Source organism: Terrapene carolina, unplaced genomic scaffold, assembly GCF_002925995.2.
Source record: "Terrapene carolina triunguis isolate 2854851 unplaced genomic scaffold, T_m_triunguis-2.0 Scaffold42, whole genome shotgun sequence".
NCBI lineage: Eukaryota > Metazoa > Chordata > Testudines > Emydidae > Terrapene > Terrapene triunguis.
Genome location: NW_020664393.1, coordinates 25,901,152 through 25,927,348, shown reverse-complemented (window position 1 = coordinate 25,927,348; position 26,197 = coordinate 25,901,152). Strand labels below are relative to the sequence as shown.

The 26,197-nt window shown below is 41.0% G+C and overlaps 1 protein-coding gene across 1 annotated transcript in view; it reads right to left on the bottom strand.

Annotated features, from left to right (window-relative positions):
• Positions 1-25,639, bottom strand: part of ELOVL4 (ELOVL fatty acid elongase 4) — a 55,526-nt gene extending 29,887 nt beyond the window's left edge. Inside the window, exons 1-2 of the mRNA XM_024194653.2 lie at positions 25,540-25,639; positions 2,118-2,305 (exon numbers count right to left, since the gene is read on the bottom strand). Coding sequence (XP_024050421.1) covers positions 2,118-2,305; positions 25,540-25,639 — 288 coding nt within the window. The remainder of the gene's footprint in view (positions 1-2,117; positions 2,306-25,539) is intronic.
• Between the last annotated feature and the right edge of the window lie 558 nt (positions 25,640-26,197).

Here is a 26,197-nt window from a genome sequence, read left to right as displayed (position 1 = left end):
CCTGGATTTAAAACTAATGGACCAATATAAACTAGTATGAGATCCCCAGAAACTTATTTGAGCAGAATGTCACTCTGCTTACCCATGTCAGGCAATAAGAAAACAAAATGTCAAGGCTCAGACACAAATTTGTAACAAAAAAGTGTTGCAAACATGGAGAAATATAGTTCATTTTTTAATCTTCCAGGGCTATCAGACTGTTCACTATACCGACAATTAAAACCTGGGTTAAACGGCTACATTTTACTTCATCCTCCAGTGTTACTTTATCGCTCTCTGAGCTTGTACCAGTTACTAGTGATAGCTTAACATTAGATAAACACACCAGAGATGTTTCAATGATAGCAGTAGGTAGTGGAACCATTTTTTTTGAAGCTGAACTTGATACAGTGGGGGATTTCCAATAGCACTCTGATAACTTTAAAGATTCTACCACAGGAGCAGAGTAACACATTGAGAGTATCCTGAAATTGGTCTCGCTATTCATTAAAAGAATGGAGAAGAGTCTTGAGGATTTTGATTTGCAGCTTCTGCACCAGTGTTCTTCAATGCAAAGTTCACAAGATAAGCAGTGCTTGTGATCATGAATAAACTGACATTAAGTTTTTAATTAGCACTAACATTTCTAAACTTAGTGCTGAAGATGGCCATCTACTTGAAAAAGTGATGTAATGTGACATCAACTACAGAATATATTATTTTTAGATCAACCATCTCTCTTTCCCCCTCTCCAGCATACACTATCTGTATTACAAGTCTTCAGAGAGGACCTTGGAGTTGCCTTCACCTTTCCCACCTTTAGTTGAAGAAATCAAATGTAGTGCTGACACTGCACTGTTTATTCTTTGCAATTAGATGAGACACACACTGAGTCAAATTCTGCTATAACATATATTCTTTGTAATCCTATTGTCTTTAGTGGGTGGTGTAAATAGGAGAGGAATGTGGTCCAGTATGTTCTGAATAATTTAATAGGGAGAGGACTTTCACTGAGGAGTCATGGTTAAAATTCATTCTACTGAAATATGTCTTGACACAAGCAGCTTCCACATAGCCCAACAATGCTGTAAAAGAAGCCCTAGGTCTATATGAAAAAAATAAATTGTCGGGAACAATACCACTTGAATGGTGAACACATAAAAATAGATTTTTAAGAGTCCAGTTCCTAAAAGCTGTTAGTTTCAACTGCACAGTTCACTTGTTTAATTCCAGGCTCCTGGCAACAGATCTTGTGCTAGCAAAATCTAAATTCTTCCATCAAGGAGTTAATCTGAAGAAAGATTTTCAGCAAATGAATGAAGATAGTCACAAATTTTAAATCAGCAAAAGGTTTGCTGAACTGATATGAATTGCACTAAAAAGCAGTAAGGGATGTTCTAGTAATCAGAGCATTCAGGTGAACATTTCTCACCTTATAAAGTTGTATGCAAGATAATTCAAGCTTAGGTCACTGAACATGATCCCATTAAGGACTTGCCCACACAAGGAAATTCACTATCATAACTGTAGCGGAATAAAATATTCTGCGATAGCTATTTCTTAATAACTCCCCTTAGGAATACTCTATTCTGGAATAAAGTGTCCACACGGGAGCTATTCCAGAATAGCTATTGAGGGGTAACATACTCTGTTTTAGCCATGCTGGTCAATTTACCCAGGTAGACAAGGCCTAAGAAAGGTGAAGTGTAGCAGGCAGCAAGACCAAGTAACTTGGCTATCATAAATCCATGTTTGTGAAATCTCATGTTTTTCAATAGACAACTCCATGAACTGAGTAGGAATTCTATTGTAAGATTTTGCCTCGCTGCCCTTAACTAAAAGAAAATATGATTTACCTCTTTTGTTCTCATCAGTGTTAAACAAAGTATTAATAAGTCAAGCTATTCTACATGACTCCTACATATATGCTTTTGCAGTATGCTGATTCACAAACTCATGATATATACCATTTTCAACAACACCATTACCAAGAGAGCTCTAAAAATCCAATCAATGTATTCAGCTTCCAAAACAGGCAGTAAAATTATCCAGAGAATATAAAAATTATACAATTTATCTAACACTGTCAAAGTTGTGAATTCTAACACAATTCAAAAGTTTAAAAATACAATACCAACCTCTTTGAAAATATAGAAGTTAAGTAGAACCATTCCAAAGTTGTAGCTAACCAGCAAGAAGCGCAATTGGAAGGGTTCTCTTCTCCTCATCCACTTGGGACCCAGCCAGACAGTGAGGAGGTAAAGAGTGCTTATAGTCAGTGTTGGAAATGGAGATTGCATCAAGAACCAGTCATCAACACGTTTGTCTGAGGGAAATAAAACATAACAAATTAACTGAAATAACAAACTACATGTTTTTTCATTAAGTTTACATAAAATATATTCGCAAAAAGAACAGGAGTACTTGTGGCACCTTAGGGACTAACAAATTTATTAGAGCATAAGCTTTCGTGGGCTACAACCCACTTCTTCGGATGCATATTGAGTGAAACATATCGAGGAGATATATATACACACATACAGAGAGCATGAACAGGTGGGAGTTGTTTTACCAACTCTGAGAGGCCAATTAAGTAAGAGAAAAAAAACTTTCATGCTCTCTGTATGTGTGTATATATATCTCCTCGATATGTTTCACTCAATATGCATCCGAAGAAGTGGGTTGTAGCCCACGAAAGCTTATGCTCTAATAAATTTGTTAGTCTCTAAGGTGCCACAAGTACTCCTGTTCTTTTTGCGGATACAGACTAACACGGCTGCTACTCTGAAACCTATAAAATATATTCACTGTAATTTTAGGAATCACATTTCTTAAAGTTAAGAACATAAGAACAGCCATATTGGATCAGACCAAAGGTCCATCTAGCCCAGTACTGTCTTCCGACAATGGCCAATGTCAGGTGCCCAAGAGGGAATGAACAGAACAGGAAATCATCAAGTGATCCATCCCATCACCCATTCCCAGCTTCTGGCAAACAGAGGCTAGGGACACCATCCCTGCCCATACTGGCTTATAGCCATTGATGGACCTATTCTTCATGAACTTATCTAGTTCTTTTTTGAACCCTGTTATAGTCTTGGCCTTCACAACATCCTATGGCAAGGAGTTCCACGGGTTGACTGTGCGTTGTGTGAAAAAATACTTCCTTTTGTTTGTTTTAAACCTGCTGTCTATTAATTTTATTTGGTGACCCCCTAGTTCCCGTGTTATGAGGAGTAAATAACACTTCCTTATTTACTTTCTCCATACAAGTCATGATTTTATAGACCTCTATCATATCTCCCCCCCCCAAGCTGAAAAGTCCCAGTCTTATTAATCTTTCCTCATATGGAAGCTGTTCCATACCTTTTTTGTTGCCCTTTTCTGAACCTTTTCCAATTCCAATATATCTTTTTTGAGATGGGGTGATCAAATCCGCACGCAGTATTCAAGATGTTGGCATGCCGTGGATTTATATAGAGGCAATATGATATTTTCTGTCTTATTATCTATCCCTTTCTTAATGACTCCCAACATTTTGTTAGCTTTTTTGACTGCCACTGCACATTGAGTGGATGTTTTCAGGGAACTATCCACAATGACTTCAAGAGCTCTTTCTTGAGTGGTAACAGCTAATTTAGACCCCGTCATTTTGTATGTATAACTGAGATTATGTTTTCCAATGTGCATTACTTTGCATTTATCAACATTGAATTTCATCTGCCATTTTCTTGCCCAGTCACCCAGTTTTGTGAGATCCTTTTGTAGCTCTTCGCAGTGTGCCTGGGACTTAACTATCTTGAGTAGTTTTGTATCATCTGCAAATTTTCCCACCTCACTATTTACCTTATTTCCAGATCATTTATGAATCTGTTAAATAGGACTAGTCCCAGTACAGACCCCTGGGTAAACCCCTGTTTACCCCTTTCCATTCTGAAATCTGACCATTTATTCCTACCCTTTGTTTCCTATCTTTTAACCAATTACCGATCCATGAGAGTACCTTCCCTCTTATCCCATGACAGCTTACTTTGCTTAAGAGCCTCTGGTGAGGGACCTTGTCAAAGGCTTTCTGAAAATCTAAGTATACTATATCCACTGGATTTCCCCTTGTCCATATGCTTGTTGACCCCCTCAAAGAATTCTAGTAGATTGCTGAGGCATGATTTCCCTTTACAAAAACCATGTTGACTCTTCCCCAACAAATTATATTAATCTATGTGTCTGATGATTTTGTTCTTTACTATACTTTCAACCAGTTTGCCCAGTACTGAAGTCAGGCTTATTGGCCTGTAATTGCTGGGATCACCTCTGGAGCCCCTTTTTAAAAATTGGAGTCACATTAGCTATCGTCCAGTCATCTGGTATAGAAGCTGATTTAAATGACAGATCTCAGATCTAGAGGTAATGATAAGAGTATTGGAAAACTACTAAATAAAACAGTTTAAAGGGTTGGCTTAGTGAGAGTACCCTGTGCTACCATGTGGGAGACCAAGGTTTTATTTACAGACTCAGAGTCACTCAAGAGCACCACTCCAGAGATCTGAAGTTATATTTAAAGGCCCAGAATTTGCTATATTAAGTCCTGGTTCGGTGTCAAAAAAGCATTGCTAGTCTGAGGACCTCGTGACATCTTTGAGATACAGTAATTAAAGCATGGCTCCACTTTGAAAAATAACCCTGTAAAAAATGGCACCCGTTTAATCAGCAGATCTGCTTTTTATCTGTACTCAAGATTGTATCTAGTTACTTTACATACAAAGAGTAACTTTTTCATTACCATCAGCACAGCTGTAGGAGAGTGAACAGGATTATTTTCTGGCTCATGAACTAACAGTGCTATTGTTAACTAAATTTCAATTACAGGGCCACTTGTGGAATATCATTGTCTTAAAATTTTGCCCTTGGTTACACTTGTGCAACCTCACTGAAAGAAATACAGTTGTACATATGTAACTAAGGGTAAAATTTGGTGTGCAGAATCTTTATTACTGGTCATGTTACATAACCCTGAACTAGTACATGATCCCAGGTTAAGTTGCAGGGCTGACAGAAACCCCATCTTTTTATTTGTAAACTGTGCAATTCTGATACAGAATCGATGAAAAAAATATAAAACACAACATTTCCATTTGTACAAATTAGAACCATATTTTAGGGTCAGATATCTCAAAACCATCTGGACTTTTAACAAGTTCTGTATAGCAGAATTTGTAGGACTGTAGCCTGCAGAAAGGCCAAATCACATGGTGCTGGCGCTTCCTCCCTGCTTCCAGCCACTTTTACAAATGTCCAAGCTCTTCTTTGCAATGAAGAGCTTCGAGGCTAGATAGAAGGATTAAGGAAAAGAAACCAGGCTAACTACATCCACTAGGGGGCTGTTGCTATTGAATAGAAAGAGAAAAGGGAACAGGAGACAGCCTCAAAAACTGGAGTCACTAGCACAGGGGTGGGCAAACTTTTTGGCCACATCGGGGTTCCAAAACTGTATGGAGGGCCGGGTAGGGAAGGCTGTGCCTCCCCAAACAGCCTGTCCCCCTCCCTCTCCCCCTCTCCACCCCCTCCTACTTCCTGTCCCCTGACTGCCCTCCTCAGAACCCTCCACCATTCAACCCCCCCCCTGCTCCTTGTCCCCTGACTGCTCCCTCCCGGGACCCCCTGCCCCTAACCAGAACCTTGGCCCCATCCAACCGCCCCCTGCTCCCTAGACTTCCCCTGGGACCCCCTGCCCTTATCCAACCCCCCCGCTCCCCACCCCCTTACCATGCCACTCAGAGCAGCATGTCTGGCAGCCCTGCCCCCACACTGCCCAGCAGGAGCTCGCAGCCCCGCCGCCCAGCACGCTGGCGGCATGGTGAGCTGAGGCTGCGGGGGAGGGATGACAGCAGGAGAGGAGCCGGGGGGCTAGCCTCCCCGGCCGGGAGTTCAAGGGCCAGGCAGGACGGTCCCACGGGCTGGATGTGGCCCGCAGGCCTTAGTTTGACAACCTCTGCACTAGCAGGATTGGTGCTGTTAGAATAAGAGGAGCCAATGGGATAAGGGAACCAGGCAGCTAGGCAACTTGTGTATGAGAGAGAAGACCCAAGCATCAGGGAAGTATGTATAGGGAAAAGAGAAGTGGACCAGGTGGCAGAGAAATATTTACAGTGAACCAGAGAGCAGACATGCCAGCCCTGTGGGGAAAAAAAAGCAAAGAAAAAGAAAAAGAAAAAAGGCAGAAATTGGGCTTGTTTTTGGTTTAATTGGCTTGTGAGTTGCTTGTTGGCTAGTTTTTGGCTTGTAGCTTGTTGCTTCTTTTTTTTAAATCGGCTCCCAGCAACCAGGGGTAAAGGGGGACAATCAGGGGCAAGGGTGGGTGGGGGGAGAGAGTCAGGGGTGCACAGTGGGCCCACCACAGTCCCCAGACTGAACGCTGGGGGGAATCTAGTCACATAGAGTGTTGGGGTTCTTAGGGATTAGCTTGTTTTGGCCTTGTTTTGAAATGGGATTAGTTTGATTTTTGGCTTATTGTGAAAGTTGGAGTGTTTATTTACCACAAGAAAGTTGGCAACTGTGCCAGAGAGATATAGTGGAACAGACCAGGTGAGAATGGGAAAAAACATGAAGGGCAAGAGGTGACTGTAATTAACATAGTTCTTGGGACAGTATCTCTATTAAAATATGATCCAACCTGTGACCATGACTGAGAACCATGACTTTAGAGTACTCAAAGTCTGGGATACTCAGCACTGCAGCATTTGTTTCCAGCCCTAGCAAGATGCTAAATATTTCCCCAGAAATCACGTTGTGATGATTACCATTTTACCATCCCACACACACTTCTATTACCATTCAATTTTAGCAACTGCTTTCTCTCTAGCAAATTGAGATAAACAAGTGCAACGCTTATCCCACCAGAAATAACAGAACCTCAGCTTCCCAACAGAATGAAATAATTGGTGCAGAGTTTCAACTGTGCTCAGCTTCTGTCAAGCAAAGATAAGAGGGTGTCTGCAATGGAACCAATTATGGCTTCTAGATTCTGGAGTCAGTTCTGGGCCATCTGAGAGCTGGGAGTAGCCAAGAAGTAGCATGCTCTGGCCACATCACCTTCTCATCTCATACATGGAGGGCTGCCAGGGTGTGGTAACACAGAAACCAAAAGAGATCCAGTTGCTTTGCAGCTTCTTTGTACTGCCTGAGCAGCACAAAGGGTCAAGATTGCATCAGTGAATCTGGCCTTTCATCTCCAGCCAGTGGTTCAAAAGACACTGAATGTCTAATATGCCAGCATTGAAATGGGAGCACAGGGAAACCATTTGAATCCCAGCAACTGCCAACATAATAAGCAATTCCTTCTTCTGCATCAAGGGGAACTACAACCCAATGGAAATGACAGGAGAAAATGTCTGGCACAGAAAACCTCTGAATCAAATACCATATGTGCAAAGAAACCAGAGTGAAGATGGACAATGCAGGCACCAGGAGAGGCATAGCCCACAACTCTAACTCTAAAAGGTGACCAGGCTCTGGTAAGAGTTCCCATTATCATCCTCTTTCCAGGCAGGGAAAAAGTAAAACAAAGCAATCTGCTTTAATGAGCTAATTCTCCCAGCTGTAAATTGGGCATTGTATTGTTACCATTGTTACAGGTCAGGTTCGTCCCTCTTTGGCAGTACTTGGCAGTGTTCAGCCTCTGGTGGGGTAGAATACAGGCTATCCCTATATATCTACTGGCTTAATTCAGGGATCAGCAATCTTTGGCACGTGGCCCGCCAGGGTAAGCACCCTGGCGGGCCAGGCCGGTTTGTTTACCTGCCGCGTCCGCAGCTTTGGCCGATCGCAGCTCCCACTGGCCGTGGTTCGCCGCTCCAGGCCAATGGGGGCTGCGGGAAGTGGCAGCCAGCACTAGAACTAGGTGCTCCACCCCTGACAAAAATAGCCAGATATAAAATCTCCTCCTATATTTTCATTTCCTTCCATAAGAAAAAATATGGGAGACATACCACCACCACCTTCCTTCCACAAATACTAATTGCACTCAACTCCATTAACCTTAAAAGAATCTGACAGTTTCTAGAAGGGTTTTGAGGTTCCCCCCTTCCCTGGGATAGAAAAACCAAAGAAGATCTTGATCTGGGAACTGGATCTTGATGGACAGACACCGCTACCCAGTGATGAGCCCTCATGACTTTATTAGGGCTGCACACTGCTACTGGTGCCTGCCCATGCAGATCTGTTTCAGGATTATGGCCGAAGATTTCACATGGGACTCTGAAATTCAAAAATAGGATGAAAACTTGATAAAATGCAAAAAAGGCTAGTAAAGCTGAAGTCTCCAAGTGACAAGAAAAATAGTTTTCTTTTGTGTAAAGGTGCAAAGCTATGCCTTTAATAGGTCACCAAATCACAATACAAAGTATAATGCTACAAGTTATACAACATCTGGTAAAAAAAAAAAAAAAAGATATGGATATGTTCTACTTATGGTAAAATCTTCACCACCTAAGCAATACCTGAGGAAACATCTCAGTGGGGTGGCAACCCTCCCCACAATGTACAGAGCAAATCACACAGCAGCTACACAGTTGCTGTTACAATCCCTGAACTGTAACTGTGCTTGCAGCTTGAACAATGGATCTGCATAGTTCAGATACACAGTTAATACCGTGTTTCCCCGAAAATAAGACAGTGTCTTATATTAATTTTTGCTCCCAAAGATGCGCTAGGTCTTATTTTCAGGGGAGGTCTTATTTTTCCTGGAGCTTCGGGGCCTTATATTCCGGGGTGGCCTTATTATCGGGGAGGTCTTATTTTCGGGGGATGTCTTATATTACAGCGAGAGGCAAAACTGGAAGTAGGTCTTATTTTCGGGGGATGTCTTATTTTCGGGGAAACAGGGTAGCTGCTCCCTGGTCCACCCAAAACATTTTCAAAGAGAGCACAATGTAGTATCACTCCTCATTGTGCACTGAGGTTCCAAGTCTGCCTGGGTGGCCTTTCTGTGGCCTGTCTCTCCCAGGGACAGGTCTAACAGGCGTGCTGGAACAATTTTTATAGTGGGGGTGCTAAAAGTCATTTAGCCAAACTGTAAATCCTATATATAATGGAAACACTTCAAGCCACAGGGTGCAGCAGCACCCTCAGCAACCCTAGTTCCAGAACCTATCAGTTCTACTATGTTTTAGGTGTAAGGTGCCTGCACAAGGGGTGACAAGATCCCAGTCACTTCCCCTATACTGAAAGCAATTTGAGATATGCTTTGGCTAATCAATTCTACTATTGACATTCCACTACTGATGAGTTAATTGTTGGTAACTTCTATCACACCTACTACACCAGGGTTTCTTATATTTATTTATGAGTCTCAATACTAAATGCAAAGATATATTTTTACAGTAGAGCTACTGGAATGTATTCAATATATCAGGAAATATAGCAGTCCTTTGGAGGTGTGTATCATGTCTCAACATTTCTTTTATAAGTTACTTTGCATGTCCGTGCAAAACCCATTTATAACAGCTTAAATTAACTCACACAACTATGGTTAAATCAGGCAATACATAATAAGTACCTTCAATAGAACAACTTCACTACGGTTTACTGATTTAAGGTTGCTTGACTGAGATATACAGAAGAACATAGTCTGCTGTCACTCTGATGTTGCCCTGAGTTTCTTTTCAGAAAAATTAATTCACACAATCAGATAATATATCGTACTTACAATGAATTTGAACATATTTTGTTAACAGGCAAAAAAAGTCAGAAACATCCTTACATCAGCAAAATCAGTACTATTATGCACCCTATTCATTAGACAGTGTGATGACCATAAATGACATCTGCTGGGCACAAAAAACTATGGTTTTTAAAGTGACTTACTGACTTATTAAATCCAGCAAATTCACTCGCAAGAAGTTGAGAAATGAATCTTCTCATGAAAATTAAATATAAAAGCAAGATAGCTGACCCCTCCAACTGCTTCAGTTCAAAATTACCAATGCCTTTATCTGATTAGAATTGACAGAGAGTGACTGAATGTTTCAGCGGATTAATGCATTTATCTTCCAAATCCTAAAACCCAGATTCTAATTTGATCACAAGTAAAATGACTTGTTACAGCATAGCCAACAACACAACTACATCTCTTTTTGTAAGAAAAATAAAATGTATATTCCAAAAAGGTAAGAGTTTTAATTTGCACTTAGCCGAAAGAATGAACTCAAAAAAACAAACAAACAAAAAAACAGGGAGTATAGCAGTCACAAATATTAATGTTTTTACCACATGAGAAATACAGTTATACAAAACTCAGACCTTCATATGGAGTAAGTTTTACAGTAATTGTCGGTGGGTGGGTGGGAGTGAAAGTTCTTCAAAATCCCACATTATAAATCTGAAGCAAGAGATAAAAATATATATTCTTGAAGTACCTATGCTTGTGGTATTTAATTCTCCTTATGAGACACATGCGGCTTTAGCATTAGTGGAAGTTACACACATGCACTGGGGGGAGAATCTCAATAAAGGACTTAAATAAAACACCTACATGCTAAGAAAACAAAGAACACAAGGACACAAAATTAACCTATCTTCCAACGTTTTTACGGGGGGGGGGGGCGGGAAATCAATAATGTGGTGAGCGAAAGCTAAAACAGAAAGAAGCTCAACCAAATCATATTATACGGTGTTCAATTTTTTTGGTGTGAAATTTGCTTCTGTCAAATCTAAGGGCTATTTTCTTTATAATTATCTGTAAGTTATTATAGAGACTCAAAAATTAATCTTTCCAAATTATTTTAACCAGTAAGTATAAACTGTGAAAAGAGGCAGAAGAACACTGTACCTACAAATATATATTGTAGGGGAAAATCCTGCATTGGCAGGAAGATGACTGCATAGTCTAAGGTGGCTTTTCCATCCAGTTTCTATATTAGCTTTGGAAAGCATTATACGTCTAAAAATACATAATGCAGGTTTAAAATATCCTTGCATTCTTATTTCATGTAATATCAACACACAATAGTCTAGGTTTTTAGATTAAGAGCATATTCATTCCTTAGCTAGAAGGTTGCTACTCACTAATTTGTCTGGGGAGCCTTTCAAAGTATTAATAGCTATGGCTACTATTCTCAGCGCAAAGACACTTACAGTGCCAATCCAGCATATCCATCTGTCCAATTACCATCACTTCTGCAGATATCTTTAAACAGTTACATTTCTAAAGGCGCGCTTCATGAGCAAGCTTTTTCAGCTCATTCAGTGTATTTTGACAAAATTTAAACTGATATTTTAATAATTCCATCAAAAATGATAGTATCCCAGATATTACTAACCAGTTGATCACTTCCTGAGGTACCGTATTATTTTATTTGACTTTTCAGATACCTTCAGTCAGCCCTCCTATTGCTATCATTAAGCAAGGACTTTACAAAACAAAAGAGTACCATCGTAAGAAAGCAAGTCAGGATTAATGAGCTCACATACATTAAACTACAACAAAATGTTTATAAAGGCTTTAAATTAGCTTCCTTCTGATGGAGTTTTTAAGAATTTAAACTGCTAAAAGAAACACTATGTTTCAGAAATAATGGCCCAAATGTTTACTAAATAACAGTCCAGCAAACGTTTACTAACAAGTACAGTATTTACTACTGCACATACTCTACTTGACCTGAAGGGAATCACTCACGGTACAAAGCATGACACTAATAAGTGTCTGCAACCCTCGGTCCTAAGCTTGTAAACTGAAGAATTAGCACACATAATAAACATTTCAAATACATTTATTGCAAATACATTCTATCACATTTTTTTAGCTTGTCAAAAGACTCTGCCAGGATGTCAAAAGAATTCTCACCTGCAGGGGTTAAGGTAGCTAGGAAAGGGCCAATTAACTTAGCAGGCTGCACCTAGGGGAGAATTAGGCTGGCTAGGCAAGCCCTAATAGAAGATGAAGCTCAGCTGAGCAGGTGTAGGGTGGGCTCGTACAAAGCCAGAAGGCTCAGAATAGAAGGGGACTACAGGGGAAGTAGTCTGCAATCATTCCCTGGGAGTAGGGAGGTATGTTTGGAATCTAGACTCTGGCAAGCACCTGAGAGGAGTGAAGCAACTACAGGGAGCTCCAGTAGTATCCTGGAGGACCAGTGCTAGACGACAAAATAAGGAATAAGCACAGGGAAATAGTAACAGAGTCTGGGAGTAAGCAGACTGTGGTTGCTGAACAGAGGGTCCCTGTACTGGAACCTGGATTACTGGTTGGGCTGGGGTACTCAGCCCACCACTGAGGAAAGTGCCCTAGTCTTGAATTAGAGGATGGCCTGGAAAGGCAGCCAGACAGTTCATCTGGAGAGACTTTGATATGCAGCCATCCTGCCCCAGAAGGGAAAACACATGGTGACCCAGTTGGAGGACCAAGTCATGAAGAGGGAGTGTGTGGAGTCCCAGTGAGTGAGAGGGAACACTGAGAGCAAACAATGGAAGGGGATACCAGGCCTTGAGCAGCCAGGAAGAGGTGCCCTATAGATGAGTGAATCCTGTTGCTCAGTAGTTCAAGATAACTGAAACCTCAGAATGGACAAGAGAAATGCTTTCCAGATGAGCTGCAAATATGCCCTTAAACCCTTTGGCGAATGACTGACCAGTCTGTCCAATTTGAGTTTGAAGGTGAGAACTGACCTCCTATCTCAGTTTCCTTAAACACCACCAAACAGGAGAAAAAAGCAATGCTTTTCCCACCCAGGCCTCTGCTAAATTCCTCTTCTGACAATTCAGCCAGTTGTGCCATAGACAGCACTTCAAGTGACGCTAGTGCGTCTAGTTTTGTCAGATTTAAGCTTTGAAACAAAAACTAGCTTTTTGCAAAACCCAAGACCAATAGAAATGTCAGGTTTTGAAAATTTCAGTAGAAACAATTTTCAAAAATAAACTTTCCCCTTTGGCATTTGCAATCCAAACATTGCAATATTTTGCTGTTATATGAAAAGATGCTACTGAACCAGAGTAGCAAATTTCTATAAACTCAAGTAAAACTGACTAATTCAAGCCAAGAAAAATGCAAAAAGTAAATAAAATTATTTCACTTCTAATAACATGAGATATTGGTAACGTGGATAAAGTGTTTTTTTTTTTTTAAAGGATTTTAACAGGACTGTCTTCTTAGGAATTGATGTTCCTCTTCTTCTACCACTGTACTATGTGTGACTCAGAAGCATTAATTAATTTATTAGCATTCTGTGACTCTTACAGATGGAAAACTAAGGCATAGATTTATCACTGAGCTGGAGGTACATAACAGACAAGAGGACTTCCCTGAATTAATGCCTGAAATGGAGCGTATTTTTTTTTTTTTTAAGAGAAACACCCAGTCTTGATTTAACAATGTCCAGTGATGGCAATCCACCACAACCCTTCATCAAGTGTTCCAATGGTTAATTGTTGTCATTGTTACAAATGTGAACCTTGTTAATTTGAATTTGTCTAGCTTCAAATTCCAGCATTGGATCTTGTTTTATACCTTTGTCTGTTAGACTGAAGAGACCTCTTATCAAATTTCTGTTCCCTATGTAGGTACTTACAGATTGTGATCAAGTCACTCAATCTTCTCTTTGATAAAATAAACAGATTGAGCTCCTTGTGTCTTTTGCTATAAGGCATGTTTTTCAATCCTTTAATCAATCTCATGGCCCTTCTCCGAACCCACTCCAACCTTAACCAGCCTTACTGGCTGTTTGATTGGGCCTTATCTTCACCCAGCAGCATTTCAACTATGCTAATAGGGAAAACAGCATAGGCCTACTGTAAGAGGATTCTACACACACCATTGTCGTGACAGCCATGGTAGGTGTTCGGAAGAGCACTGAGGAGTGAGTACGTTAACTCTGGTGAATTATGTGGACAGTAGCCCAAAAGTGAGTATGGGAGCCAAGCAACTGGCCTTTGTCAATTACTTCCCATTTTTAAAAACAGGCAGACAGATTTCATTCAATTTTTCCCCTCTCCTCCCACTCTGTAATTCTAATAATAAAAAAAACCTCCTCCTTTGAGCTGGATACAAGCAGTATTAAAAATGTCAAGCCAAAAATCGTTTGTCTTAAAAAGGTATAAACCACCAAGAGAAGGAAAAGCTAGTGGGAAACTTTCCTGAAACCAGGAATGAGAAGCTTCAGACAAAAAAAAAAAAATAGTTTTTTGAGAACTGTAAGCAACTAAAATGAGAACTTTAGAATGGAAATATCACCATCTTTAATTGCAGTATCACTTTAACTCATTCCTTGGTTGAGATTAGCAAACCAAATTTGAGCAAAAAGCTTTATAGCCAAGATATATACACTTCCATTTGCTTCAGACAGTGAGTTATAGGAGCATTAGTGGGCACCAGTATAAATGCATTCCACACTTATGGAATAAACTGCAGTACCAGATCAGACCACAGGGTCGTCTAGTCTAGTTTATATTTGGAAATCCTGAAATGGGAAATTATTAAAAGATACTTCCTCACAGGCAGGTCTTCCTTGCCCCCTTGGCTAAAGACCAACTTATGTCCAGAAGCATGGGGGTTTATATCTTTCAAACTTTATTTTATAATCCTTATTAATGTAACTGTTCTCATCCATCTAAATAGATATTTTTCACATACTTACAAGCACCAGACGACTGTAGGCATAGTGCTGAAATGCTTCCTTGACATGCACAAGCACAATGAAGTGACATTAGGCTAGTTTAATCACATGGCAATCCTAGCAGAGACTCTTTTTAAATTGTTACAATGATGCTACGGGCACAGAAGGATTTGGGGGCTGGAGATAGTTACAGCTTGTAGGTGCCCCAGATAGCCAACACTGTTATGAGGGCCTGCAGCCATGTATAACATCTACCATCAGTTCCTCCACTGAGCCACCAGCTCTACTTAAGGTCACAATGGAGAAGGAAACAGCTCAGTGGAGAAATGGCATTTCCACCATAAAACAAAACAAACAAAAAAACCCCACTAACCACAGCATTTTTTTTGTTAATGCTACAGAACTGCCAATGTTTTAAAGTCAGCAGTGTCTTTGCTGAGGACAAGTGACTTTGGTCATGGGGCGTGGGGTGAACACTGATTAAACAATTACTTCTAACTTAAAAAAAAAATCCAAAACCAAATCATTTCTGGGTGCATACAGTGAGCATCAGCGAAAATCTTACATTTAAAATTAGGCTGTTTTTTCTTTGACACCATCATACATTTATCCTACCCACCTTGCCAAACATGGGAAGGATGCTGCTGGGACAATGCAAATGGTTCAAGGCAGGCATACCATGTACTCTTACCAGGTGGCATGCCTGGGGTGCAAATCTACAGTGCTTCCGCATGCCATGCAGTAACTGTCCATGTGGACCCTGCTGATGCACACTAAAAGCTCCTTAGTGCACTTTGACATATTACAGTTTGAATCAGCTGTATGCCACAGCACACTAGGATACTTTTAGCATGCAGTAGTAGGTTCTGCACAGACACTTAGCATACTGGACCACTGCAGATTTACACCCCTGAGTGCCATGCAGTATGTGTACATGTAGAAATGCCCTCAGTGAAGAACACATTGCAAAATGTTTAAAATAGAACTCATATATATGGCTTTAACATCAGTGACAGTACTATGGGCATGAAAGAAAAATGTGGACCTTAGAATTTCATGGTCTCAGCTTACTTATTACATCCTGCAACATTCTGAAAGTTCATTTTTTACCTCTCTTTGCAAATGTGATGCAGCCATATCAACAGGGGCACAGCTGTTCTTCTAACCTAGTCCCAGTAAAAATACTCTAATCATACAACAATAGTAAAGGTTTACATCCCATTCACTTCGGAGACTTGAACTTTAAAACCTATTTGGGGCCATTTAAATGCTTATTAAACAAAGAATTTTTTTCTTTAAAAACAAGCAAGTTAAATGCAGAAAGCTATATTAATACAACATTATGATCGAACAATCACAAGAAGTCAACACACAAGTTAAAGATCCAGCAACATTAATTAGCAAGGCACATTAGACTTGCTGTATATTTTGTCAGTTTTCAAACTGGTTCATGTACCACCAGTGCTCCAAGTAGCACTCATGGGTCATGTGGTGATGCTTGTGTTTTGTTACTTCAAAAATACATTAATTCTTTTCTGTTACTAGTTTTGCATGTAAGGAATTGCTTTTCCACACTGACATATGTAAGCAGAAGTGGGGAGGGAAGTGATCCACAAAAGACATGGTCCTTGCTATGAAAAAGTTTGTGAACCTATTTTGTTATATATTTTAATGATGTAAGTGTACTAAACCAGACACTTAACAAAAAATTTACAGGAATAGACAATACCTTCATATGTACAATTCATCTTAAGTTAATATTGCTGTTGGAACTTAATTTTGCCAGTTTGACTTCCTGGGATTTTAAGCTGCATTAGCTTTATGGTAACAGCTTTTCATGTTAATTTCCTTTTAAAACAAAGTATTTTGCAATGTTGTCTTCCTGTGTGGTTGTAAATATTCTAAAACAATTCTTGATCAGACTGATGTGAATTCATTCTTCTCAAAGGAGTGTTAATTCTGAAAACTAAAGATAAACATGCCAGTGCTTGACTTGTTAACTATGTTGTTGCTGCTGATCATTTCAGTACCTTCATCTAGCTACTGTTATAACCGGTAGGATTGCATAGCCTGATTGTCCAAACTGCCTCTGTCACCTCTTGAGATACCAAAAGCCCCAAATGTCCCGTATGCAGAGATATAGGGCTGAGGAAAGAGACTGTGTGGGAGAGGAGAATAGAGAATTAAAATAGTAAGGGAAGAATAAACCATAGACAGAATGGGGGGAAAAAAGCTAAGATAAAACAGAAGAATAAATAGGGGGGATAGGAAGAAGAATAATCAGTTGATAGGGTCCCCATTGTGTTAGGTGTTGTACATACACAATCAAGATTAGTCCCTGCCCTGGAGAGTTTAAAATGGAGGAGGGGAGAGGCGGGGGAGGAAGAAACAATTTTTTTTTAATTCTGATTTTTATTTAAACTGGATTTTTTAAATGTGAATTAAACAGGTTTAATTTTTAAAACAAGATCATTTAAAGTTAAATTTGAAATTATGACCACTTATTTTAAGGCATAAACTTAGTACAATATAGTAGTTTAAGTCAAATCAATATTCAAGCAGCATGGGTCACTTGCAGGTTTAAACTCGAGTAAATAGTGGATTTTCTGTAACTTGAAGTCTTTAAATCATGATTTGAGGACTTCAGTAACTCCGACAGAGGTTATGGGTCTATTATAATAGAGTGGGTGAGTGCAGTTCTGTGACCAACAATGTGCAGGAGCTCAGACCACACTATCACAATGGTCCCTTCTGGCCTTAAGTCTGAGTTTGCTTGACATCCTTTAAAATGAGCTGGTGGAAATCACTGGCTCACCATCTGGAACCAGAGTTGGAAGTGCTAAGCCAGCTTTTGACAACAGTGGCCTCTGCTGTGGGTGCAGTCAGACTATTTTCTTCTTTTCAGTTCATTCAACTGATTCAGTTCAATGACTAACTCATTCAAAATTGAGAACCTGACTGGGAGTTGAAAAGTAGGAAAGCTTGTTTTCCTCTTCCACTCTATGAATAAAAATGAGGTGTGAGAGGATGAGAGATACTAATTCTAAAAATCTTGAAGGACATGGTGACAAACAATCAGTTCAATTCACTAACTACAGAGAATACTTCCTTTTTTCAATAAAACTGTGTTTTGATCAATTTAAAACTTTTTACATCTATTTCCTTATGTATCCAGCACATTTAAAGTAGATTTAACTAATAACACAATTTTAAAATGCTGGTTTTGTGTTTCTTTAATTCCTACTTTCATCCACATGCTGTTTGACATGCATTATAAAAGTGTGACCCAAGAACCAATTAATGCCAACTGGCAAGGAGGCGTGCATGGATTACAGGGTTTGTCTGGGTCTGGTATGTACATTCTAGTTCAAAGGATGTCATGTGAGGTCCCAGATCAAAGCTGGTGTCATGCTCGTCATCAGTATTACTGTACAACTCATGTACAGGTATTGTGTAAGGAATTATGTATATACAATGAAAATTATGTTCTGTGTCTAGGGTGACTGGGCAAACAAAATAGCAAAAAATAGACAAACCTGGGTGAGTAGACAACAAAATGGCAGACCAAATCAATGTTAAGTGAAAAGTAACACATACTGGAAAACATAATCCCAACTATACATACAATTACCACTCAAAATCTAGAGGTTCATAGTGGATAGTTCTCTGAAAACATCTGTTCAATATGCAGTGGCAGTCAAAAGAGCTAACAATGTTAGGAACCATTAGGAAAGGGATAGATAAAAAAAAAAAAAAAAACACAGAAAATATAATGCCATTATATAAATCGATGGTACGCCCACACCTTGAATACTGTGTGCAGATCTAGTCATCCCATCTCAATAAATATATTAGAAATGGAAGAGGTACAGAGAAGATCAACAAAAATGACTGAGGCTATGAAACAGCTTCCATATGAGGAGAGATTAAAAAGACTGGGACTTTTCAGCTTGGAAAAGAGATGGCTAATGGGGAGGATATGATAGAGAGCTACAAAATCATGAATTTTGGGAAGAAAGTGAATAGAGAAGCGTTATTTACCTCTTCACATAACACAAGAACCAGGGGCCTCCCAGTGAAATTAATAGGCAGTAGGTTTAAAATGAAAACAAAGAATTACTTCACACAATGCACAGTCAACCTGTGGCACTTGTTGCCAAGGGATGTTGTGAAGGCCAAAAGTATAACCGGGTTTCAAAAATTTAAATAAATTCATGAAGGATAGGTCCACTAATGGCTATTAGCTAAGATGATCAGGGACGCAACCCCATGCTTGGGTGTCCCTAAACCTCCAACTGTGAAAAGCTGGGTCTGGATGACGGGATGGATCATTTGCAATTTTCCTGGTCTGTTCATTTTCTTTGAAGCATCTGGCACTGGCCACTGCCAGAAGACTGGATAGTGTGCTAGATGGACCAGTGGTCTGACCCAGTATAGCCATTCTTATGTTCTTAGGGACTGGTCACCAGCAAAGGTGAAAAACAGATTTATCAGACAAGAAGTGTTTACCTGTTGTGCTGTTCACATGTAAATTAAGTATTATGGTTCACAATAGGTCTCCCTCTCCCTAGTCTAATCTAAATGCTAAAAGGTTATAAAAGAAAAAAACATCTTCAAAAGACAGAAAAGTAACAGGAAGAAGCAAACAGCAAGGCGGGAGGAACTGACCCTATCTTGAGGTGCACATCAAAGGTTTACTCTACTATATTTTTGGGGGACAAAGAAAACAACCAGTCATCCTTTACCAAGAAAGTAAATGGACAGCAAGTTTGCTTCATAAAAGAGGGGTTTAAGCCAGGCTTGGTTGAAAACGCTGGAGAGAACTTTCGGAGAGGTATCCTCCTGTCTAAAGAAGCTTAACTTGTTAGTTACATTTAAGTCTCTAGAAAGCATGCAATGATTTGTATGTAAACATTTGTTTCCAATATTCTTACATTTTAAAGAAGATTCTTATCTTATATTTTCACTATAAACATATCTAAGTGCTGTGGTATTAAGCAAAGTGGTGATCCTGAGCTGACTCTTACAATCTGGTATATATTGTTCCTTTGGGAAAAGCAGGTCTGGTAATTCAGTGAGTGTCTAATGGATAAGGGGCTAGATTCTACAAGGAATGCTGCATGGACTTGAGGGTTGGTGTGTGCCTATCACTACTTGTACAGAAAGCCAGGCCTGCAAGGTGGTGCTTGTGTTGGCAGAGACTAGTGAGTTTCAGGGAGATGATCCACAGCAGGCACAGAAAAAACTTCCTCATGCTGAGGGCAAGTAGGGCTTAGGTGTCTCCCAACCCTGGTTAGCAAAAATTAGTACCAAATTATACAAACTAATGAGAATCAATTTTTTTTTTTTAAGAGAAAGTAAGAAATACAAATGGAAAATACAAACTTGAAGTTGATTTAAATCAAGGTTTCCTGCTGACTGATTTAAAACAATCCAGCCTAGTTTAAATTCTAAGACTCTGATCTTAAACATTAAAGTTATACATGTGCTTCTCATGGAAATACTCCCATAGACTCCAATAAGACTAATCATGTGAGTAGTTACACGTGCTTAAGTATTTGCAGGACTGGGGCCTAAATAGACAAGAAAGAGTAGAAAAGTATTCCAAGACCAAAAAGCTACATTACAGGGTGTTAAAGTTGGAAGTACATGAATAACTTAAAGAGAAAAAAGTTACAGGGATATTGCAATTATCTCAAAACCAAGCCTTTTAAATACAGAAATTCAGAGTTAAGGTTAAACTTACAAGAAATCCAAACACATTAAAGAATGGAAATGTACATTTAGGGCATCCAAACAACCTTAACTCTGCCCAGAGAAATTCAGTGCAAGGGTTAGGCAATTCCATGATGGCATACTCGCTCGTGTTATGTACGACGACAAGTCATCTGAACCATTCCCAGTCACCAATGCAGTAAAGCAGGGCTGTATGTTGGCCCAAGCCTCTTCTGCCATGCTTCAGATGCCTTTCATGACTGTGACACTGGGACTGGCATCAGATAGCAGACTGATGGCAAGTTTTTCAATCTGAGGAGACTACAGGCAAAGACGAAGATACAGGAAGTGACTGTTCACAATCTTCTGTTTGCTGATGAAACTGTTCCCTGAATGACAAATCTGAGTCTAACATGGGGTGGAATGTGGACTATTTCTCTTCAGCTTGTGACAATTTTGGTTTCACAATCAACATCAAGAAGACACAAGTGATATACCAGCCTGCACCAGGAAAGCCTTACATAGAGCCTACTATCACAGTGAATGGCCAAGCGCTCCAGGCAGTGGACAAGTTTACCTACATTGGCAGTAAACTTTCACATGCAGTTGTCATTGATGATGAAACCAAAGCATGTATGGCCTTTGGCAGATTACATGCAAATGTGTGGGAGTGCAGAAGCATTAGTCAACAAACAATTCTGAAGGTCTACAAAGCTATTGTGTTTGCATGCACTTTGATGTACGCATGCAAAAATGGACAGTATACAGACACCATGTTATGAAGATGAATCACTTTCATATGGCCTGTCTGAGGAAACTGATGAGGATAAGATGGCAAGACAAATTTCCAGATACTGAGGTTGTCATATAGGCAGGTATTCCAACCATCCATACTCTGATGAAATCACAGGTGAAATGGGCAGGCCATGTCACCAAAATGTTAGATGAGCGACTGCCAAAGAAGATCTTTTATGGTGAGCTAAAGGAGGGAAAACACTCTCAGGGAGGCTAGAAGAAACATTTCAAAGACTCCCTCAAGTTATCCTTCAAGCATTTCAACACTGACCCAGAGTTTTGGGAAGATCTCGCTTGTGATCGTTCTACTTGGCGAAGTCTCATCCATACCAGAGCTACCGTCTATGAGCAGAGGAGAACTGAGGCATAGCAGAAGCGCCAGCAGTGTAAATGTCACAACAGCAGCATGTCCGCTCTTAATCAAGTAACTCACAGTGGCATCTCTCGTTCAGTGTGCCACAGAAAGTTCAAAGCTCAAACTGGCCTGATCAGCCACTCACTTGTTCACAGAAACCAAACCAATCAGTAATGTCATGGTCATTTTTGAATTTGAAGGACAAACAACAACTTTGCCCTATAGTGACACCATGAAAAAAGTACAATTGGGATTATCACAATAGTGTTATAATCCCAGGACAGATTAAACTGATATTTAAAAAACACAATATTTTTCTCTTCCTGGTGATCTTATGACAGGGTGGAGCTACGGTAGCACAGGAAGTCTATGCCAAAATTGAAAAGTGAGCCAAGATATCCCTGGTCCCATTCCTGGATTTTTGGGGCAGCAAAAGGAAAGAAGGCTGGCAACATTGCAAAGTGGCAGGAAGGTCTGGTTGTGCATTACAATAGAACCTCAGTTACGAACACTTTGGGAATGGAGGTTGTTTATAACTCTGAAACATTTGTAACTCTGAAGTTGAACAAAACATTATGGTTCTTCAAAAGTTTACAACTGAACATTGATTTAATACAGTTTTGAAACTTCACTATGCAGGAGAAAAATGCTGCTTTCTCTTTATTTTTTTAGTAGTTAACACAGTACTGTACTATTTATTTATTTTTGTCTCTCTGCTGCCTGATTGCATACATCCAGTTCCAAATGGGGTATGTGGTTGACTGGTCAATTCGTTACTCTGAGGTTCTACTGTATGAGGAGAGGTGAGAGGCTGGGATGCATGATTACAAATGATGGGGAAAACAAGGTAATGTGGGAAGGCTGGAATAAACAGGTTGTAATGGGAATACCATTTCTTCATTTGTGTATTGTGTAATGTTCCTGTAGTGAAGTTTCAATATGGTTTATTCAGTAATAGTGATTCATAGTATCACTAGTTGATGAAATTATACCACGTAGTGATGCTGCCCATACTCTGTGCTGTGAAATGTGATTGCATGGCATAGTTTCTTCTGTGTTGGCTGTTGAACAACATCACTGCTATGGTTCTTGACGGTGGTAAATTCATGATTTTGAAATGGATTAGTTTAGAAAGAGGGGCATCCAGATGCTCCATGGCCGCCTTCCCCAAGTAAAAGCATATACAGAATAGCAGTGAACTGAGCAAGACTGCCACAAATCCGTAAACTGAATTTGGGGCATTGTCATGTCTTATCTGATGACATAGCATTTTCATGTGATGACTCTAAAGTTGTCGTGAATTGAAACATCACACACAGACTATGTAACAACATGAGGCAAATTTTTTATATTACTCCACAATCAAATGCAGTAATAACACATATTGCCACTATATAAATAAGAAATACTAAAATGGTTATGGTATGGCTTAGGCCCCTTCCAAGACTGTCCTCGCAGGGAGCCTCCAAAAATAGTAACCTGATGGTCATAACAAGAAACATTCTCCCCCTCTCCAATGTAACTGACATTTAAATTTTTTTAAATCCTAAATTAGACTACTACTTCATTACCAGCAATTAACCAAATAATGAAAAATTATTGAAGATCTAATTAGAAAGAAGCTCAGCGTGCTTTTAGAAACATCAAAAGGACATCTATTATTGCCTATGGCACAAAGAAACTGCATAGTGTCAGAAAGTTTTCTATAATATGCAGTTTTAATAGAAGACAGCCATCTCTTTTGCTGCTGTTTTTTGTAATCACCCTTTTCTTGAGTTTTCTTTCTTCCAGCTCTGTCTTTTGATCACTACGGTTATTGTACTGTACCACAGTAGCCACTAAAAACACACATGCAGTAGGCAGGAAAACTAAAAAAAATCCTTCTCCTGAAAAGGCTGTAAGGAGACCCCTACCACAATTTTCTTTCAGTCTGACTATAGCACTGATTAGGGAGAAGAGGGTATCTTTCATGTATTACATGGGTATATGCAAATCGATTCAGTGTAGCACACACTGGCTGATTGCAATGCATTTCTGCTGCAGCTTTTCCATTTGATCCTGACTTCTGGAAGATTTGAACCATAGCAGAGATGAGTGCATAGGATTAATTTAATATTTAAAATATGTCAAGGTAAAACCAGAAGCTAGGGTAGGAAGGCAGATCATGAAATAAGCTGTCTGTATCTACAACATAAGCTTAATTTATTATCTGACAGATGGCTGTGGGTGGGGGGCTGCAGAGCAGGAAGGGGAAAGGCAGCTGATGAAGTAGTGAGTTCCCAGGATCTGTAACCAAGGCTCCATACATTGTCATTGCACAGCTGTGGAATCAATTGCCTGTTACAGAAAACCAAAAAAATCACAAACTAAGAATAAACAGATGCATTATTGTCATCCTGAGCCTGAAGCCTGGCTGGAAAAGCAACTCTGACAAGTGTGAACCTATCCCATGTCATATGATTGGGATAACTCTGCAACTTAAAGATGACCATTTGAACATCAATTACTGTTAACTATTTCACTGCTGATCATTTTAGCAGAAACATCCACCTAACAGGCCTGTCCCAAAACTGCAAGCTGTGTCCTACCTTGCTCGAGGTTCCAAAACCTCCAGCTTTCCCCTTCACAACTTCTACGTTGTAGCTATGAGTTATCAATACACACACACACACAAAGGCAGCACAAGGAAGATGTGGGAACACTATACAATGGAATACAGTGATTTTAGTTTAAAAATAAATAGAAAAGCTTGTGTATTAATTATACTAATTGGTTCCCTATTTTGCAAAAAAAAAAAAAACAAAAAAAAAACCCAACCCTGATTTGTAAAATTTAAATGCGGCTGCAGCATAATTTCCAGTCTTCCAGAGAAATCACATGCTAATTGGTGAATTTAGGTATATCATGCCATGGAATATATGGGCCTTGTTTATCACTACTATCAAATTCTAGGCTATATCAACATATTACCAAGAAAGTAAATTGGGGAAAGGAGGAAGTGAAGTAGAAGTTCACTTAGCAATCAAATCCCAGAGTACCAATAATATGATTGTTACTGAATGCAGGCTATAACACAGCATTTAATATCATCATGAAGATGAGCTAAGGGGTGAAAAGTCTCATGTTCCAATAAGACACTCCCACTATCTTGAACCATAACATATCATTCAGTAACCTAGGGTTAGAGGGTGAACAGAAGCTCATGCACCAATAAGCTCTCAGTATTTATAACTGAACAGGGACCCCAATAGAGAAAGCTGAGGCAGAAGAGAGTAATATTTCATAATTTACCTTCAGGGATAGAGGGCACCTTGCTCTTTTCCTCACCCCCACTGACTGGCTAAAACCAGAACTGTTCAATGCACTATTAATGGACTGAGAGTCCCTGTGTGCTCTGCACAGAGAGATGGTGTCTAGAGGAATGGAGCCATTTTGACCGCTGTATGACAGTGACAGTGAGTAAAGGGAGAAGACGGGGAGGGGCAGCCTCTCTCCAGAGTGGACTGGAAGAAGAAAAGAGCGGTAGAAAGGCTGGAGATAGTAGGCATGGCAGGGGCAGGTGGAGAGTAGCAGGGGACAAGAAGAAAGCAGTAAATAGTGATAACAGGGGATGAGGGGGTCAGCAGGGGTTGGCAAAGGAAGACTAACTGGAGAGCGAGGGATAATGGGACAGGAATGCTGGGGGAGATGAGGAGAACGGGGAGGGGAACAGAATACAGCAGAAGGCGCTCGATATAGGCAGGTTCCATCAGGGCAGGGAAGGAGATCCATAGGGGATGTACAGTAATAGGGTCTGGAGAGCTAACAAAGAGCGGAGAGCTGGGGCAAGGCAGAGAATGGGGTGGGAAGCAGAGGCTAGGTGGCAAGCAGTGGCTGGGGCACGGCGGGGGCTAAGGGGAGCAGAGACGGGCACGGCGGAGGCTAGGAGGGAGCACAGGCTGGGGCCCAGCAGGGGTAGGGGGAAGTAGAGGCTGGGGCACGGCACTGGCTGGGCGGTGAAGCGGCAGCTGCGGAGAAGCAGAGTCGGGGCACTGCCTTGGCTGCGGCGCAGCGCAGGCTGGGGCACGGCAGGTGCGTGCAAGCGGCGCCGGGTACCTCGGATGCTCCAGCTCCAGCGGTAGAACTCGAGGGTGTCGTTCAGCAGGCTGGACACGAGGCCCGTGGCCCTGCCCGGCTGCTCGGCGGCGGATCCCATGGCGAGCAGCAGCAGAGGTGTCTGGGGCGGGTGCGCTGCGGTGCCTCAGTGCCGGAGCTGCTGCTGCTGCTCCTGCTCGCGCCGGGCACGTAATTTAAGTGTGTGCCGCCGCTGAGTCTCTCGCTGCAGACTCCGCCTCGCGCTGACCGGCCTGTGCCCGCGGGCAGGGCGCGCGGGCGGGCGGGCGCAGCGGAGCAGGCGCCGGGCTCCGAGTCTGCCGGCTGCGGATGGTCCGCAGCGCTCGGCTCGAATCACGTGACCTGGCCTGCAGCCTCCCTGTCTCGCCGCAGCACCTCACAGACGCCGCTCCATCACCGGCCGCGCAGGCGTAGACGGCCGGCGCTCAGCCTCTGCCGGGGGTGGACGCTGCCTGCGACGGGAGTTCGCCCGGCAATGGTAGGTGCGGGGGCAGGTTGCCGGGGTTGAGTCCGGTTAGGGCGAACGCGGCAGTTCCCAGCTCCCCGCCTCCCCCCGCCACGGTCCCTCCTCCCGCTTGGCTGGGGACCCCTAGGTCACCTGGTCCCGTGGGGTGTATTAGCCAGTCCATCCCTGGCAGGT